At 33.6% G+C, this 21431-nt stretch overlaps 1 protein-coding gene across 1 annotated transcript; it reads left to right on the top strand.

The window, feature by feature from the left end:
* Positions 1 to 3482: 3482 nt before the first annotated feature.
* On the top strand, positions 3483 to 14184 carry LOC137620527 (CD63 antigen-like). Its single transcript, XM_068350723.1, has 5 exons — positions 3483 to 3634; positions 10321 to 10509; positions 11232 to 11405; positions 11825 to 12076; positions 13763 to 14184. Exons 1-5 carry the CDS (start codon positions 3584 to 3586, stop codon positions 13805 to 13807), a joined length of 711 nt encoding a protein of 236 aa, XP_068206824.1. The 5' UTR covers positions 3483 to 3583; the 3' UTR covers positions 13808 to 14184.
* The last annotated feature ends 7247 nt before the right edge of the window (positions 14185 to 21431 follow it).

Genomic DNA, 21431 nt, shown 5'->3' with positions numbered 1-21431 from the left:
AACTTTGAACTTTTGTAGTTCTACTGATCACACAACTATGTCAGTGTGACCAATCAGTTGTTCAGTATGAGGTTCTTTCTCTTGCATCACCTTATCTAAAAAATGACTGTATTTGCAAATATGCACAAAATCATCACAGAACTATGTACGTATCTCAGCCAATTTTCTGTAATACTGAATAAAACAACAACAACAATAACAACAACAACAACGTCGAGATAATCATATTTATTTATGGCATTCATGTAAAAAAAAAATGTTGACCACAGTCTCGTTTCATATTTACCTATTGTTTTCCTTGACTATTTTACTTTATAATATATCGTGTTTTTTATTTTTGTTATTTCTAACAAAAGGACGATCTACTATAAGATCATTACATGCTTCATGATAGCAAGGCGAATAATAATAATAATAACAATAATAATAATAATAATAATAATAATAATAATAATAATAATAATAATAATAATAATAATGGCTGCATCGGCAGAGTTTTTATTTTTTTATCCAATTTTTCTATTTTCCGGATAATTCTCTTCTCTAGAGCGCTGCAATCAGCCAGCAGACTTGAAAAATTCATCAGTCAGGTGAATGACAAAATCGGGAAGACTTTTCAAGTATATTCTCACAAAATACAAGTAAAACTTTTGGTACAAAATAGTAAAAAATACGACGCGTTTCGAGGGTAAGTCCTTCCTCGTCTTCAGGTAGAGTAGTTTTTACTATTTTGTACCAAAAGTTTTACTTGTATTTTGTGAGAATATACTTGAAAAGTCTTCCCGATTTTGTCATTCACCTGACTGATGAATTTTTCAAGTCTACTGGCTGATTGCAGCGCTCTAGAGAAGAGAATTATCCGGAAAATAGAAAAATTGGATAAGAAAATAAACTCTGCTATGCAGCCATAACTTTTAACTCAACCTGCCTAAAAGAGGGTCTCCTACCACAATAATAATAATAATAATAACAATAATAATAATATATGATCTTTATTACCATCATTCTTTTCATTATCAATATCATATTTTTTAAATAATAATATAATCATTATCAGTATCATTATATTCTTTAAAATAATAATAATAAAATATTTCATATCAATCATGTGCCAATCCAGTATGCAAAAGCATGACTGAACGAAATAAGATGAAATATAAAATAAAGCAGTACTGAAAAGGAAAGCAGGAACACACCCAGCAGGAATAGATACACACACACACTCTCTCTCTCTCTCTCTCTCTCTCTCTCTCTCTCTCTCTCTCTCTCTCTCTCTCTCTCTCTATCTCTCTCTCTCTCTCTCTCTATATATATATATATATATATATATATATCTTGGAATCTGCCTTGAATTTTATCTATGTCTAGGAATCTACATTATACTGGATCTATGTCCTGGAATCTGCATTGTACTGGATCTATGTCTTGGAATCTGCATTGTATTGGATCTATGTCTTGGAATCTACATTATGCAGACTCTATGTCTTGGAATGTACATTATACTGGATCTATGTCTTGGAATCTGCATTGTACTGGATCTATGTCTTGGAATCTGCATTGCACTGGATCTATGTCTTGGAATCTACATTATGCAGACTCTATGTCTTGGAATGTACATTATACTGGATCTATGTCCTGGACTCTGCATTGTACTGGATCTATGTCTTGGAATCTGCATTGTACTGGATCTATGTCCTGGAATCTGCATTGTACTGGATCTATGTCTTGGAATCTGCATTGTACTGGATCTATGTCTTGGAATCTGCATTGTACTGGATCTATGTCTTGGAATCTGCATTGTACTGGATCTATGTCTTGGAATCTACATTATGCAGACTCTATGTCTTGGAATGTACATTATACTGGATCTATGTCCTGGAATCTGCATTGTACTGGATCTATGTCTTGGAATCTGCATTGTACTGGATCTATGTCTTGGAATCTGCATTGTACTGGATCTATGTCTTGGAATCTACATTATGCAGATTCTATGTCTTGGAATGTACATTATACTGGATCTATGTCCTGGAATCTGCATTGTACTGGATCTATGTCTTGGAATCTGCATTGTACTGGATCTATGTCCTGGAATCTGCATTGTACTGGATCTATGTCTTGGAATCTACATTATGCAGACTCTATGTCTTGGAATGTACATTATACTGGATCTATGTCTTGGAATCTGCATTGTACTGGATCTATGTCTTGGAATCTGCATTGTACTGGATCTTATTCCATAAAAAATTTAATAAACTGTCATATCAGATCTAAATCGTGCAGGATTACACGTTCACCTTAACAAACATCTTCTTACGCCCTAAAAATTTAAAGTAATCCCCTTATCATATAATTCACCATTACAGATTTTCTTATCAAGGCTAATGTCATATTTAAACCTAATAAATCATGTAACTTTATAAAAGCCTCCTTTATCAGCTAACATGATATTCTGGTTAAACATTTATATAAAAAAATATAACAGGATATATAGATAACATAACTTTCACTGCAGAACTAAAAATATTCAACATACGGGAGAGAGGAAACGAAATAAGAACTACGTCATCCTAAGTGACTATACTAACAACGCTTCAGAAAAAAAAAGTGTAAACTCCGTGACACGCGGAGATATCATTTATTCATAAAAAAAAAAAACAACCTTCACTGCAAAACTAAAAGTATTCAACATATGGGAGACAGGAAACAAAATAAGAACTACTTCATCCTAAGTGACTATACCAACAACGCTTCAGAAAAAGAAGTGTAGATTCCGTGACACGCAGAGATATCTTTTATTCATAAAAAAAAAACCTTTCACTGCCAAAAATATTCAACATATGGGAGAAAAGAAACGAAATAAGAACTACGTCATCTTATGTGACTATAACAAAAACGCTTCAGAAAAAAAAGTGTAGACTCCGTGACACGCAGAGATATTTATTCATTAAAAAAAAAAAAAAAAAAAAAACTTTTACTGCAGAACTAAAAATATTCAACATATGGGAGACAGGAAACGAAATAAGAACTACGCCATCCTAAGTGACTATACTAACAACGTTTCAGAAAAAAAGTGTAGACTCCGTGACACGCGGAGATATCATTTATTCATAAAAAAAAAAAAAAAAAAAAAAAAAAAAAAAAAAAAAAAACTTTCACTGCAGAACCAAAACTATTCAACATAAGGGATACAGGAAACGAAATAAGAACTAGGCCATCTTAAGTGACTACCAACAACGCTTCAGGAAAAAAAGTGTAGACTCCGTGACACGCCGAGATATCATTTATTCATTAAAAAAAAAAAAAAAAAAAAAAAAAAAAAAAAAAAAAGAAGTTATTTAGGCAAATCATAAGACTTCGTTATCTTTTATGAATCAGTTTCCGTGTTGCAGACCATTAATTCTGTACGGTGACGTTACTCTTCAAACAGATAAGGAGATAACAGACGACGCCCTCTGGATGGAAGAGCTCAGGGCGCAGCGATATAACGGGCCAGTACCAAACCGGGCATTCTCTGAAGTGAATCCCTTGTTGCTGTCCGGCCTAAATAGTTTCATAGTAAATAGCTAAAAAGAAAGTCTTCAAAATGGGGTGCATCAGTAAATTTACCTTGTTCGTCACGAACTTCATTGTTTTCGTAAGTATTAATGAATGAATTTGGTAAATTTAAGCAATGCGCATATTACTTATCTGGGGCTTTGAAGTTTACTGATCGATAGAGAGATATGGTAATATTTCAAAGAGAGTCATGTGAGGTTGGCATAATTCATAAAAAATTATTAAAGAATATTCATTACTTTGATAAATGCTTACTTCTCAATCACAAAATTCAAACGAAAATTACCATTCAATGCACAGAATATTTGTTTTTTAATACATGAGAGAGAGAGAGAGAGAGAGAGAGAGAGAGAGAGAGAGAGATGTAAGGTTGGCATAATTCATAAAAATTATTAAAGAATATTCATTACTTTGATAAATGCTTACTTCTCAATCGCAAAATTCACACGGAAATTACCTTTCCAATGCTCAGAATATTAGTTTTTTGCTACATGAGAGAGAGAGAGAGAGAGAGAGAGAGAGAGAGAGAGAGAGACATGTGAGGTTGGCATAATTCATAAAAATTATTAAAGAATATTCATTACTTTGATAAATGCTTTTCTTAATCACAAAATTCAAACGAAAATTACCTTTCCAATGCTCAGAATATTTGTTTTTTACTACATGAGAGAGAGAGAGAGAGAGAGAGAGAGAGTTGCTAGGTCAACATATATTACGGCAAAACGAAAGTGTGAGAACGAAATACTACCAAAACACAAAGGAAACTTTTTTTTTTTTTGAGACAATACCAAGGAAAAGAACAAATATATCCGGTGATTTACAATTCAATTCTCAATTTTATGTTATAAAAGTTAAAATTAATGAACTCAATAAATGTGAGTCTCATCCTAGGTGGTTCGGTCATGTGAATATAATGGGCAACAATAGGTTAAGGGCACAGTGTATAATTCATAAATGTTATGATGATTGCGATTAAAGCACAGAAAATGTTGTATAGATGACCAGAAAGATGTACAGCATTGGATAAAGTGTACAGTAGATTCGAACTTGGTATATGATTCAACTAGTGTTTCGCTAGTTTTTCTGCACAGAAAATTCATCCACTATACAGCAACTAAGGGATGAATAAGGCAGCGACTGTTGTGATATGTTTTTCTCTGGAGCCACCCACTCCAGTGATGGGAAGTGGCATAAGGTTGAAAAAATGTATACATACTAGTAAAAATACACATTATGTATAGAATACCATTTTGTGTGTTTAATACATATAGTATATGGATAATACAATATACGTTTATAAGTCGTTTTCTAGCTCGGGGTAAGCCTCTCTCAACATTGGATTCAATATGAAAATGCAAAATAAAAAAACCTTTGAGCTTTTCGACCTACGAAATATCTCCAAGGTACAGAAATTTTTGCAGTTTCATAATTTTTAACGTCGTGAGAACAAAAGTATACAGTATATATATAAAGACAAAATCTGTCTGACATAGAAAACAGAGAACCTGAGAATTAATAGCCATTAGCACAAACATCAATAAGACAAACACGTAATCAACCATGATAGAGACCACAAAGATAAAATCATATGGAATGGGGGTACAGAGAGAGAGAGAGAGAGAGAGAGAGAGAGAGAGAGAGAGAGTGATCTGACGACATAACACGAATACATACAGTAGGTGTCCTAATAAATAAGAAAGGGGTTCATATAAAGAAAAGAATATAGACGTAAGCAGGAATTCTGGTTGATCGTGACACGATGGCACACTGATAAATGCCTTTTGTCACGAAGGAAGAAACACAAAGCTACGGGGTCACATTCATTCAACGCATCAGAAAATAAATCTAGAAGACCTCACTGTGGAGATGACATAAATGGGCCACGAAGGGTAATCTGATGTAAGGTGCTGTAAAAAAATGGGGAAAGTAATAACGAAAAGAAATCGAGCAATGGTAGGCTTTTGCGGTATTAAGCAGTACCAATGGGTTGAAACATTAACCTGGTTAGAAAGTAGATAAGAAAATGTTACTGTGATGAAACATAAATGATGGAGAGAGAGAGAGAGAGAGAGAGAGAGAGAGAGAGATAGAGAGAGAGAGAGAGAGAGAGAGAGAGAGAGAGAGATACTGATACTGATAATTTTTATTGGGCCATTATATAATTATATTATCATGAAACATAACATAGAAATACTGTTTGCCCAGTCTGATGAGCCGAAGCTCCTTTAGACCTGCTAATATGGTCAGAACATAGCCCTATAGTGCATAAAAATCAACGGCTTACATACTCTGCTAGATACTAGTGGATACAATTTAACAGATACACACAGACGGGTGGACATATATAAAAAATAGAGAGAGAGAGAGAGAGAGAGAGAGAGAGAGAGAGAGAGAGAGAGAGAACATATATAATCTAGATTAGAGTGAATTAATCCTCAAACTAAAATGGATTTTGCGAAAATTTCACGAAAAATCCTTATCTAAAGGTTGGAGGTCACTTTACGCTACAAAAACTGTAATAAAAAAACAGAAAAGAGTCTTGCACAGAGGCATATATGGGTCATCAGCCATACCGCGTAAAGGAACTGGAATAATTAAATCAAGACAACAAATAAGAAATTATTCACATTTATCCACTCGTACAAATACTCATGTATTATGACATACCTTGTTTATTGGCTTCAATTTTATATTTGGGGCAACTGGAATTTGGTCAGAGCATCCAGGAATAAACCTGGATGATAATTATGATTATACTTGCTTTGCTATTGATTAAAGTTTAACATTTGTGTCAAGAGTTCGATATAAATCTTTTCTATTTTATACGTTAATGATATAAAAATAGAAAAAAGGACATGACTCATACTAGATCCTTTTAAATCTGCAAAACTAAGGTTGCATCTAAAGGCTTTTTGAATAATTAACAAACCAAAAGAAAAATCATAACTAAGAAAGTATGACGCGATAAACGAAAAGTAATATATAAAAATGCAAATTAACAAATAATAGTAAACTATAAATAACAAACACAATACACTATTGCAGTTTTTGTAGCGTAGAAGGGACCCCTACAACCTTTAGATAAGGAATTTTCAGGGAATTTTCGCATAGGCCCTTGGCGTCGATGATGATGATGATGATGATGATGATGACGAGATATATATGTGTATATATATATATATATATGTATACAGTATATATATATATATATACTGTATACATATATATATATATATATATACATGCATATATATATACATGCATATATATATATACATATGAATATGAATGTCTCTTAGTTCAGGATATTTCATACATATGCATATATAATCTAACAACGTCATATGAAATCAAACTTCCATAAAAAAAAAAAAAAAATCACATGATTTCTTCAAGTACGTGGGTTGGGAAAGACTATGAGAGAGTGGCAGGTACAAATACCCCAAAGGTCCGGTCGTTGTTTTTAGCTGTCATCCCTAATCACATTTATCAGTGATTAGGTATGATGTAATCTTTCAAAATGTTTGGTCTCTCTTCGTCCTAAATTTTGTTTTTATACGACTTTACTTTAATATTTTATGTATGGGCGCATGCGCGCGACCACAGACACACATATTTTATATATATAATATATATATTCACATATATATATATATATATATATATACTGTATATATACACATTTATAAAAGCATACACATACACACACACAAACACACACACACACACACAACACACACACACACACACACACACATATATATATATATATATATTTACTGTATATATACACATTTATAAAAGCATACACACACACACATATATATATATATAATATATATATATATATATATATTGTATATATATGGGTGTGTATATACAGTATATATATATATATATATATGCATATATATATATATATACATATATACATATATATATATATATATATGCATATATATATATATATATATACCATAACTCTACTGTCTAAAATGACAACAGGACCACTAGAACTAAATTCGTTATCATTATCAAGAGGGAAAAAAAATAGACGAAAAGCCATTGTCCATGATGGCGTGCTTCCTTATCTAAGATAGGAGTCCAAACATTTCATAACACGCCACGTCGTCTTCTCTTACAGCTCTGAATATAACTAGGCTAGATTAATCATGTCTTTTAATTGGGATATTAATAAATAATGAGATGATTGAAAGAGGGAAAATCGCGCACAAAGTGTTGAATATGTAAAATTGAGAAATTAATGATTTTTTATTTTAAGCGATATCTAATATGGTATGGTTCCACTTTCCATTGATTTTGGGATGAAGAGTTTTGAAACCTTAGTTACGTAAAGGGCCTCGGTTAGATTTCACCAGATGTCTCTATCCTGAGCTTTTAAATCAACACATTTACATTCATCATATCCTACTTCACGTTTCATAGTCCTCAGCCATGTAGGCCTGGGTTTTCCAACTCTTCTAGTGCCTTGTGGAGCCCAGTTGAAAGTTTGGTAAACTAATCTCTCTCTCTCTCTCTCTCTCTCTCTCTGTCTCTCTCTCTCTCTCTCTCTCTCTCTCTCTCTCTCTCTCTCATGCCCAAACCATCTCCATCTACCCCTCAACCCTGTTAGCATATCTTTAAAATAGGTAGATATAAAAATAAATGGTACCTTAATACAATTATCATCCCTTTGTGAATAAAGAATATATTCTTTATTCAGTTCATAATCATAATGACATTAAATAAATGTTTAAAATCTAAAATGAGAGAGAGAGAGAGAGAGAGAGAGAGAGAGAGAGAGAGAGAGAGAGGGGGGGGGGATATGAAGGCTAAATTAATATCTATGAACACAACGAACTTTCATGGTTCGTTACCTTTGTTTGATATTGGATGATAACTAAATACTTCACAAGTGGCTAGCGAGAAAAATGAAAAATTGAACGCTAAGTAATAACACAATTCAAGTTCCATTATTATTATTATTATTATTATTATTATTATTATTACAAGCTAAGGTACAATCCTAGTTGGGAAAGGAAGATGCTATAAGCCCAAGGGCTCCAATAAGGAAAAAAAGCCCAGTGACGAAAGGAAGCACAGAAATAACAAAACTAAAAGAGAAGTAATGAACAACCAAAATAAAATATTAAAACATTAAATTAGATATTTCATATATAACCTATAAAACCTTAAAAATAGGGATATAAAAAAGATAGAATAGCGTGTCCGTGTACCCTCAAGCAAGAGAAATTTAACCCAAACCAGTGGAAGACCATCGTACAGAGGCTATGGCACTACCTAAGACCGGAGAACAATGGTTGGATTTTGGATTATCCTTCAGTTAATGAGCAATCTGATTTGAAAAGCTTAGGCCTTTATCATACGTCACTCTCCAAACTTCAACATAAGATTGTAGCTCAAATAATAAATAAATCGAACACGACATTATCATAACAGTCTGTCGGCTACAAGACCCTGGTCTTATAGCATTCTGCATTCTGCTTTTCCAACTATAATCAATTTTTTTCAGTGAGGCAGATTTGCACCGCCAAGCAGTGGTGCCCCTTTTGCTCGGAAAAGTTTCCTGATCGCTGATTGGTTGAACAAGATCATTCTAACCAATCACATAGCAGGAAACTTTTCCGAGCTAAAAGGACACCGCTGCGAGTCAGTGCAAATGCCCCTCATTAAAAAAAAAAGATTGAGTTATAGTGTTATAGATTAGCAATTAATAATAATAATAATAATAATAATAATAATAATAATAATAATAATAATAATAATAATAATAAAGTGGAAACTGTAAAACAATTTTACAACTAATCGTGATTTTGCGGTTTAGCGTTGGATAAACATGAACGTTTTCAAAATCACCTGTCACCTTTACATAATAGATTTTAATTGTCTTACTGTTATTGTTATTGTTTTTGTTAATTCCTTTTAAAAACATTTAAAATCGTCCTTCTCTCACCACCGTAGAGAGTGTTGTGCTACCAGTGCACGTCATGTGACCCACTGTAAGCATTCTTTAAGGGTCTTTACAGCATAATACCCATTTAGCCTTTTACTGTACCGCAATTCCTATAACCTTTCTGCCCTCTTGCTGTACAATATATATATATATATATATATATACATATACATATATATATATATATATATTAGTTCAAAATTTTTTCAACTGGGCTCCACAAGGCACTGGAATAGTTGGAAGACCCAGACCTACATGTACAGTATATGCAACAGCATGGATTTCCTCTTTATTGCACCTAGGTATTGATTGTCTCCCCGGCCCCAACAACCTTTCTCACAACTAGGCCATATACTAGAATAGAAAATGATGTCTCGGTCTGGGATTCATTATAGTATTTAATCGTCCAAAATCGGAATTTAGAATTATTATTACTATTAGAATTAAAATCATAATTATAAAAAATATTAAAATTGCAATTGTTAAATTATTAAAATTATAATTATAAAAATCATCAAAATTATAATTATAAAATTTTTAAAAATTATAACTCTAAAAATTATTGAAATTATATTTATAGAAATTATTTAAATTATAATTATAAACATTACTAAAATTATAATCAAAAAAATTATAAAAATCATCAATATTGAAATTATTAAAAATAATCAAAATTTTCTTTAACATCATGAATACATCATCTACTACAATAACGAACTAATCTATTTCTAAGATCTATTTCACGCAATCATACAATCTTTTCAACTTATTTTTTTATTTATTTGTCACAGGGCGTTGGAGTAGCTGTGGTGGCACTGGCGTCTATAGTCATTTCCAAGGATAACACCTATGGAGTCCTATTGAGCGAAGGAACTTTCTCCCTGCCAATCATTATCCTCATCGCAGGACTCGTCATACTCCTTATAGGATTCTTGGGATGCTGTGGCGCTATGCAGAAGAGCTCCTGCATGCTTTACACGGTAAAAGAAAGAATATTATCTCTCTCTCTCTCTCTCTCTCTCTCTCTCTCTCTCTCTCTCTCTCTCTCAGAAATTAAATCTCATGAAAAAATCACTATATTCACTCAAAATTCAACTCTCTCTCTCTCTCTCTCTCTCTCTCTCTCTCTCTCAAAATTCAACTATATCAGTCAGAAATTAAATCTTATGAAAAAAATAAATAAATTCACTCATAATTTAGAAAACTCTCTCTCTCTCTCTCTCTCTCTCTCTCTCATGAAGTCAGAAATTAATTCTAATGAGAAAATCACAAAATTCACCCAATATTTAAATCTAATAGCAAATAGTCAAAGCTATCAAGTGTTAACCCAATAGCCATAGCAATAACAAATTCCATAAAATAACAATCTTTAAACGAAAAGGCCAATGGGACATTTTCATGCCATTTTGCACCCCGTAAAAAAAAAAAAAAAAAAAAAAATATGATATTTGCTTTTCCTCCAACACAGTACGCCATCATAGTTCTCATCTTCCTCGTGGCAGAGATAGTTTCATGCCATTTTGCACCCCGTACAAAAAAAAAAAAAAAAAAAAAAAAAAATATGATATTTGCTTTTCCTCCAACACAGTACGCCATCATAGTTCTCATCTTCCTCGTGGCAGAGATAGTTTCATGCCATTTTGCACCCCGTAAAAAAAAAAAAAAAAAAAAAAAATTGGTTTTTGCTTTTCCTCCAACACAGTACGCCATCATAGTGCTCATCTTCCTCGTGGCCGAGATAGTTTTGGGCATAATGATGTTGGTCTTCTCGAACCAGACTGAAGAAGTCATCGTAGAAGGCATGGACGAAGTCTTCAAGAAATACGGACAGAATGACACCGTTCTGAACAAGGCTATCGACGATGCCCAGCATGAAGTAAGGAACGGATTATTATTATCACTATCAGTGTTATTATTATTAACTCTGCCAATGAAGTTGGGAGGAGGTTATGTTATCTCCCCCGTTTGACCGTTTGTGAACAACTTCCTGGCCACAATTTTGCTCATAGAGTAGTGAAACTTTCAGGGAATAATTATGTTGAGACGTGGGAGTGATTCAATTTTGAAAATCCTAGGTATGTCAGGGTCAAGTTCGAGCAAAAGGACGAGAAATAAGCTGTCGTGGCGGAGGTCTGCGCTCTAATGAGTGTCCCTTTAGTTATTATCATCATTATTATGTTTAATTAAAAAAATAACAATAAAATATATTTTTTATACGAAAATATTCCCATTAAAACCGACTACGACACCTCGCAGTATATGTAACTACTTTTATTAATTCATTTATCAAAACAGCTCCAGTGTTGTGGCGTCCTGAACTACACCGACTGGCAGACCTTCCCCTACGGAGAGCAGCACAACAACAACACCGTTGGAGATGGCTGCTGTAAAGGCAACTGGACCGCAGGATGTGGCATAGGCATCCTTGATGACCCAGATATCGGCTCCAAGATCTACACAGAGGGATGCTACTACGTCATTAAGGAGGACGTACAGGACGCTGCTATAGGGCTTGGGGTAGCTTGCCTTATCCTGGCCTTTGTGGAGGTATGGATCAGAAACTTGAGCTTTAAGACGAAAAGAGGTAGCAAAGCTTGGGAGACCAGAGATGAGAATGTTCAGGTGGATTATGGGAATATAACTGCTTGGAAGATTGGAAAATGATGAAGTAAGAAGAATGGCAGGTGTAGTAAATGGCAGGTGTAGTAAAGATTACAGAGATGATAAGAGTGTCACGACTGAGATGGTTTGGGCACGTGTTAAGGATAGATGGTAGGGAGGGAGTGAGGAGGGCTTGAGAGGAACCTGTTAGGGGGAGAAGACCGGAAGGGAGGCTGAGAATTAGATGGCGAGATAAGGTGAAGGAGGATATAGTGAGAAGAGGTTTGGTGGAAGATGATGCCTTTGATAGAAGGTATTGGAGAGACCGCATCAGGCAACCGACCCTTTAATGTTGGGATAACGTTGCAAAAGAAGTCAAGTCCAAGGTCTCTTTATACCTTGGGTAGGGCGAGACCGCATTTAAGCCGTAATCCTTCGAACTTGGTAGTGGTGGCTTATTGGAAACGTCCCTGCCTAGCGTTCTGCTGGACGGGAGATCGAGTCCCGCTCGAGCTCGATAGTTTCTTGTAGTGTCTGCAACCTTATCCTTGTGAGCTAGGGATGGAGGGTGTTTGGGGGAGCCTATAGGTCTACCTACTGAGACATCAGCAGCCGTTGCCTAGCCCAACCTGGTCCTAGCTTGGGTGGAGTGGGGCTTGGGAGCTGATCATATGGATATATGGTCAGTCTCTAGTGCACTGTCACTGTCCTTTGACTTCGCCATTCATGGGTGGCCTTTAAACCTTTAAATACTATTACTTGAATGTAGATGTAGTCATTCAGCGCATATATATATATATATATATATATATATATATATGCTGACTATACATTTTCCAATAGTTATGTTGTTCATATATCGTGGTGGTTTTTTATCTTCTACTTCTTTTTATATATGGAAAATTGCACATTATTCCTTAATTACTTTTCAAAATATTTTCAATTCATATTATTAACTCTCGACATTTCATCCATTTTTTCACATATAGATTATTTATTATTATCATTATTATTATTACTTGCTAAGCTACAACCCTAGTTTGAAAAGCAGGGTGCTATGAGCCCAGGGGCCCCAACAGGGAAAATAGCCGAGTGAGGAAAGGAAATAAGGAAAAATAAAATATTTTAAGAAAAGTAACAACATTAAAATAAATATTTCCTATATAAACTATAAAAAACCTTAACAAAATTACTCATCATGATCTTCCTAACTGGGTAGTTGAATCAGTGAAACCTCAAAAATTCAAACTTGCAGAAAATATTCTCATGTTGAACAGGCTGACATAAGTCATTTTATATTTTATATTTGAAATATTTGTTTTAATGTTGTTATAGCTTTTAAAATATTTTACTTTAATTGCTCATTGCTTATTTTATCGTTTATTTATTTCCTTATTTCCTTTCCTCACTGGGCTATTTTTCCCTGTTGGAGCCCTTGGGCTTATAGCATCTTGCTTTTCCAACTAGGGTTGTAGCTTAGCTAGTAGTAGTAGAAGTAATAATAAAAATAATAATAATAATAATAATAATAATAATAAAATAATAATAATAATAATAATATATTTTTGTGATATTCTACGACTCTAAGCAGCAATGTTCTTCCACTAACGACATCTCTTATCATATTTCCAGGCCTTCAGTATAGGCTTCGCCTGCAGTCTGGCAAAAGAAGTATAACTGAATCCTGAAGCCGCCATGAGAAGAGATGCAAAGAATGTGGCGAAATTGAGTTTTTAATATCAATAACTGAACTTCGACTCCAGTGCTCCCATCAGCTTCTTTGCAACAATAAACATTACATACAAAACGTTCAGTTATTAAATACAACATGATCCTCTACATGTTGTATTGAAATAAAGTATGTAAGATGAAAGAGGTAGCAGTGAAAGTCTTTTTCCTTTTTTATATATAACTTTTGTGTGAGAGTGAGCGTGCGTGTGTTATACAAAATTATATATCTTATAAAAAGCTCGAAAATAGGGCAAACATTGATGACTTTCTATACACAATATGCATATGCATAGATGAATATTCATATACTGTGACATTATATATATATATATTATATATATATATATATATAGATATAGATATATATAAGGGTAGGTATATGTATACGTATATAAACACACATATATATATGCATATATGTATATATAAATACACACATACATATATATACATATTATACAGACATATACACACATATGTAAAAGAAACTCATATGTCATAATGACCATTGAGTCTACAAAGTTTTCGGAAAATTATTATTATTTTTTTTCATGAAAACCTTATTGAGCAACTTTGCTTCCCACCAGACATTCATTGCACGAGAAGCGTTATCTGCTCCGCAACCAAGTCCTTATCACACTTTATCACACAGGTTGGACAAACAAAGAACACATCTGCTCGTTACCCACCAGGGTTGCCAGATGCCACTGGCTGCAAGGTTTCTTTTTTTTAATAGTCCCTCAAGAGTGTTGCAATGCTTTCGTAAGGAAATATCAATCATATTTATTTTGATGATATTATTTAATGATTTTACCATTATTTAATGTTCTCAATGTTTGTTATTTCATTGTGTACGAGTTTCAAAACTTTGTCTCATATCCAGGCCTTTGTACTAAAACTAATAAATGATTATGACATATTATTAAAAAAATGTGTACGAGTTCAAAAACATTGTCTCATATCCAGGCCTTTATATTTAGACTAATAAATGATTTATCACATATAAATTAAAAAGTAATAAACGATACATCACATATAAAATGGTGTTTCTTTGAATGAGTTTTACCTGTTATCAAAAGACATTCATATTTGCTGAAGTCAGCAACCACAGAATTGTTCGTTTTGAGGAACATGTTTTACCCTCTTACCCAAGGTCATTTAAATGCTTTTACCCTTTTACTCAAGGTCCTTTAAATGCTTTTACCCTTTTACTCAAGTTCTTTAAATGCTTTTACCCCTTTTCTCCAAGGTCCTTTAAATGCTTTTACCCTTTTACTTAAGGTCCTTTAAATGCTTTTACCCTTTTACTTATGGTCCTTTAAATGCTTTTACCCTTTTACCCAAGGTCCTTTAAATGCCTTTACCCTTTTACTTAAGGTTCTTTAAATGCTTTTACCTATTTACCCATGGTCCTTTAAATGCTTTCACCTAAGGTCCTTTAAATACTTTTACCCTTTTACTCAAGGTTCTTTAAATACTTTTACCCTTTTACCAAAGTTCTTTAAATGCTTTTACCCTTTTACCAAAGTTCTTGAAATGCTTTTACCCATTTACCCAAGGTCCTTTAAATGCTTTTACCCTTTTACCAAAGGTCCTTTGAATGCTTTTACCCTTTTACCCAAGGTCCTTTAAATGCTTTTACCCATTTAACCAAGGTCCTTTAAATGCTTTTACCCATTTACCCAAGGTCCTTTAAATGCTTTTATCCTTTTACTCAAGGTCCTTTAAATGCTTTTACCCTTTTACCCAAGGTCCTTTAAATGCTTTTAGACTTTTGCCCAAGGTGCTTTAAATGCTTTTACCCTCTTACCCAAGGTCTTTTAAACGCTTTTACCCTTTTACCCAAGGTCCTTTTAAATGTTTTTACCCTTTTACCCAAAGTCCCTTAAATGCTTTTACCCATGGTCCTTTAAATGCTTTTACCTAAGGTCCTTTAAATTCTTTTACCCTTTTACTCAAGGTCCTTTAAATGCTTTTACCCATTTACCCAAGGTCCTTTAAATGCTTTTTACCCTTTTACCCAGGTCCTTTAAATGCTTTTACCCTTTTACCCAAGTCCTTTAAATGCTTTTACCCTTTTACCCAAGGTCCTTTAAATGCTCTTACCCGCTGTTCCAAGTACCTTTGACCTTATCCTTTGCCACGCCAAAAAACACAACTACAGATTCGCTTACAAAGAAAACATTTCAACTTTTTTCGTCAACAAAATGAAATAAATAAATAAATATATATATATATATATATATATATATATATATATATATATATATATAAACTTTTATGTGGCTATGATTTACGGCTAACTAAAGAAATATGTAGACAACATAGCATTCTGACAATTCTACTTATTATTATTATTATTATTATTATTATTATTATTATTATTATTATTATTATTATTATTACTTGCTAAGCTACAACCCTAGTTGGAAAAGCAGGATGCTATAAGCCCAGGGACTCCAACAGGGAAAATAGCTCAGTGAAGAAAACAAACAAGGAAAAATAAAATATTTCAAGAAGAGCAACAATATTAAAATAAATATCACTTTATAAACTATAAAAACTTTACCAAACAAGAGGAAGAGAAATAAGATATAAGATAGAACAGTGTGCCCCGAGTGAACCTTCAAGCAAGTAGTAGTTGGATAAAGTGGAATGTGTGACAAAGTACGTCAAATTATCTTGCATTGAAGTATCATTGAATGTTAAAAACATTTGGCAGACCCTTTAGTATTTTCATTCGTAACAGATCCTTTAAAATAGCAATTGGAAGGGAACTATACGAAGAAAACGCTGCCCGAGAAAAGAAAGAAAATGCGGACTCTATTTCTTAAAAGGGAAACTATTATAAAACATTAATATCATTCCATAGCAAGGAAGTTTTGACATGAAAACTATTATAAACTTTCAGGATAATTCGTATAACGATAGAATCACATGCTAACTTTAGTAGGATAAAAAATGACAAAATCCAGTATTGATGTTACTTTGACTCATTTCAACAAACTAACTATTATAAAAAATTATTTTCTTCACGAGTAACCTCATTTCTACATGCCAAATCCCTGTAAAAAATAATAGCATAATTTTGTCGATCTGTTCAATTTGGTACCGTTTGTTAACCGAAATACCGAGAACAGCACCAACTATGTTTGTAAATTATGAATTTAATTCTATACAAGGCTTTTTCACATAATTTTGACAGGGCAGTCAATGCTTACCTTTCCAATAATAAACTTTTCCACTCTGTATCTGAAAAGTTTAACCATTACAACTTTTCATAATAATCATAATTCTTAAAACAATTTAATTTAAATCTGCAGATGATCCGAATCATAAATTACTGTAAATGGTCTCACAATATTCGCGGATTTCTCAACTTTCTTAAACCATTGTTCTCTAATCTTGGGTAGTGACATAACCTCTGTACCAAGGTCTTCTACAGTCTTGGGTTAGAGTTGTCATGCTTGAGGGTACAATCGGGCACACTATTCTGTCTAATTTCTCTTCCTTTTGTTTTGTTAAAGTTTTCAAAGTTTATATAGGAAATATTTATTTTGATGCTAGTCCTTAAAATATTTTATTTTTCCGCTTCCTTTCCTCACTGCGCTATTTTCCTTCTTATAGGCCCTGGGCTTATAGCATCGAGCTTTTCCAACTAGGGTTGTAGCTTAGCTAGTAGTAATAATAATAATATTAATAATAATAATAATAATAATAATAATAATAATCTACTCATCGATATGGGTTTAGAATATTCTAAGAAGACTTTACCCCCTCGGCGATTAATGGCATTACGTATAAGCCTCTCTTCACAAATTAACTGATTATGAAATAGATGCTGATATACGGCCAAAAATACCAATCGTTATCATATTTTCTCTCGCAGCAGATGTCATTTATTGTCTTTTTCCCATTAGTGGAAATTCCCAAAAACTTTATATTATTCATATCGTCTCCTTCCTTTACATCTGTTACCTTATTCCTATCGTCTCCTTCCATTACATGTTATCTTATTCCTATCGTCTCCTTCCTTTACATCTGTTATCTTATTCATATCGTCTCCTTCCTTTACATCTGTTATCTTATTCATATCGTCTCCTTCCTTTACATCTATTCGTACTTATGATTTAACTGCCGAACCACATGGCAATATCCTTAATACACTTTTACATCACAAAAAGCGAATAACATAAATAAATTAAGGTGAATATATCATCATCATCTCCGCCTACACGTCAATCTATTGACGCAAAGGGCCTCGGTTAGATTTCACCAGTCGTCTCAATCTATAGATTTTAAATCAGTACTTCTCCATTCATTATCTACTTCACGCTTCATAGTCCTCAGCCATCTAGGCCTGCATCTTCCAACTCTTCTATTGGCTTGTGGAGCCCAGTTAAATGTTTGGTGAACTAATATCTCTCTCTCTCTCTCTCTCTCTCTCTCTCTCTCTCTCTCTCTCTCTCTCTCTCTCTCTCTCTCTCTCTCTCTCTCTCTCATATGTATACATCCATTGACGTCGTCTCCTCTTATCCTCGCCTTAAAAATGTAATGTAAATTAGACATTTTTATTTGCTCACCCTGTTCTACATTTCTTTCTGTAAATTAGAAAAATGTATGTTTTTGTAACGGGAATACTCTCTCTCTCTCTCTCTCTCTCTCTCTCTCTCTCTCTCTCTCTCTCTCTCTCTCTCTCTCATCCTAGTCTGGCAGTCTCGACCTTATGTAAATTTGATATTTTAAATTGCTTATTAGATTCTACATTTTTTTTATTTCAAACTTGAAAAACATTATATTAACCTAAACACCGCCATCCTCACACCACTCTCTCTCTCTCTCTCTCTCTCTCTCTCTCTCTCTCTCTCTCTCTCTCTCTCTCTCTCTTTCTTCGCTGTGATATTCAAGAGCCTCATCAAAAAATTATTATAAAAAAAAATATTCGATTGAAAGGTAGCGGCAATGGACAGTGACATTGTCCTATCGAGCAGGACAATGCCCTAGAGACTGACCATATACACATATGATCAGCGTCCAAGCCCCCTATCCACCCAAGCTAGGACCTAGGAGGGCCAGGCAATGGCTGCTGATGACTCAGGCTCCCCCAAACCCCACATCCTCAGGTTACAAGGATGTTGAGGTTGCAGCGACCAAATAAACTAACGATTTTGAGCGGAACTCGAACCCCAATCTCGTGTTCACCAGTCAGGGACTTTACCACATCGGCCACCAACGATAAAAACGCCATTCGAAAGGAATGTAATTAATTTCGGCCAAGACGAGAGAAAATTACGTCTGGTAAATGAGATCCAATTTCGTAAACAATGATTAAACGCAAGGTGCCATAAATAAGCCCACTGGAGCTTTGTTCCAGCAATTGCACATAATCGGAGACGTCATATCAAACGAGACTGACTTTATAAAAGTTTAGAAATGGTAAAATTAATTTTTTTTTTCTAAAAAATCCTTGTATCAAAAGAAAGCTATTTTCATGATTTAAAAAAAACAGCAACAAAAATTATCATTATTATTATTATTATTATTATTATCATTGTTACTACTTCTACTAATTCTACTCTTATTAAAAACAGCAATAACAACCACAAGAACAAGAACAACAATAACAACAACAACAACAACAACAACAACAATAATAATAATAATAATAATAATAATAATAATAATAATAATAGCAATAAATAAATATCACCAGCAACAATACATACAATATAAATGTTACAGTTATTTTACAAAAACCGCTACTGTATCCGACAGAAATCCAATTGAAAAGAACAAAAACAACAACAACAACAATAATAATGACACAATAACAATACAATGATATTAACGGGACATCTAATGATCAAGCAAAAGTAGGTAAAAGTCCTAAAAAGATAACTCGAAACAGCATCACCATTAATTTCGAGGCAGAGACCTCATTCCTTGCCTTAATGGAATGAGATTCCTAACGAATCTCTCTCTCTCTCTCTCTCTCTCTCTCTCTCTCTCTCTCTCTCTCTCTCTCTCTCTCTCATCCTAGTCTGGCAGTCTCGACCTTATGTAAATTTGATATTTTCAACTGATTATTAGATTCTACATTTTTTGTATTTCAAACTTGAAAAACATTATATTAACCTAAATACCGCCATCCTCACACCACTCTCTCTCTCTCTCTCTCTCTCTCTCTCTCTCTCTCTCTCTCTCTCTCTCTCTCTCTCTTTTCGCTGTGATATTCAAGAGTCTCATCAAAAAATTATTATAAAAAAATATTCGATTGAAAGGTTTAAAGGCCACTCATGAATGGCAGCGGCAATGGACAGTGACCTTGTCCTATCGAGCAGGACAATGCCCTAGAGACTGACCATATACACATATGATCAGCGCCCAAGCCCCCTATCCACCCAATCTAGGACCAAGGAGGGCCAGTCAATGGCTGCTGATGTCTCAGGCTCCCCCAAACGCCTCATCCTCAGGTCACAAGAATGTTGAGGTTGCAGCGACTAAAGAAACTAACGATTTTGAGCGGGACTCGAACCTCAATCTGGCGTTCACCAGGCAGGGACTCTACCACATCGGCCACCACCGATGAAAACGCCATTCGAAAGGAATGCAATTAATTTCGGTCAAGACGAGAGAAAATTACGTCTGGTAAATGAGATCCAATTTCGTAAACAATGATTAAAAACGCAAGGTGCCATAAATAAGCCCACTGGAGCTTTGTTCCAGGACTTGCACATAATCAGGGACGTCATATCAAACGATACTGACTTATGAGAGTTTAAAAAGGCTAAAATGGTGAATTTTCTTTCTAAAAAATCATTGTGTCCAAAGAAAGCTATTTTCATGATTTAAAAAAAAAACAGCAACAAAAATAAATTTTTATTATTATTATTATTATTATTATTATTATTTCTACTAATTCTGCTCTTACTAAAAGCAGCAATTACAAAAATAACAACCACAAGAACAAGAACAACAACAACAATAATAATAATAATAATAATAATAATAATAATAATAAAAATAGCGATAAATAAATATCACCAGCAACAATATATAAATATAAATGATACAGTTATTTTACAAAAACCGCTATTGTATCCGACAGAAATCCAATTGAAGAGAACGAACAACAACAACAACAACAACAAAAACAATAACAATAACACAATAACAATAAAATAATATTAACAGGACATTTTATGATCAAGCAAAAGTAGGTAAAAGTCCTAAAAAGATAACTCGAAACAGCATCACCATTAATTTCGAGGCAGAGACCTCATTCCTTGCCTTAATGGAATGAGATTCCTAACGAATCTCTCTCTCTCTCTCTCTCTCTCTCTCTCTCTCTCCTCTCTCTCTCTCTCTCCATGGCTACGCTATCAGAGCACTGCATCTGTAGTGCAAAAAATGTTGGATGTTTCTGTAAAGATTTTCATTCTGGTGTTGAAAATTTTTATATTTATATGGTACTTTTAAATATGAAACCCTATTATAATTATAATTATAATTATTATTATTATTATTATATTATTATTATAATTATAATTATTATTATTGTTGTTGTTGT

Source organism: Palaemon carinicauda, chromosome 27 (assembly GCF_036898095.1).
Source record: "Palaemon carinicauda isolate YSFRI2023 chromosome 27, ASM3689809v2, whole genome shotgun sequence".
Classification (NCBI taxonomy): Eukaryota; Metazoa; Arthropoda; class Malacostraca; order Decapoda; family Palaemonidae; genus Palaemon; species Palaemon carinicauda.
Note: the sequence above shows the minus strand (reverse complement) of the source record. Positions and strands in the feature narration are given on the sequence as shown.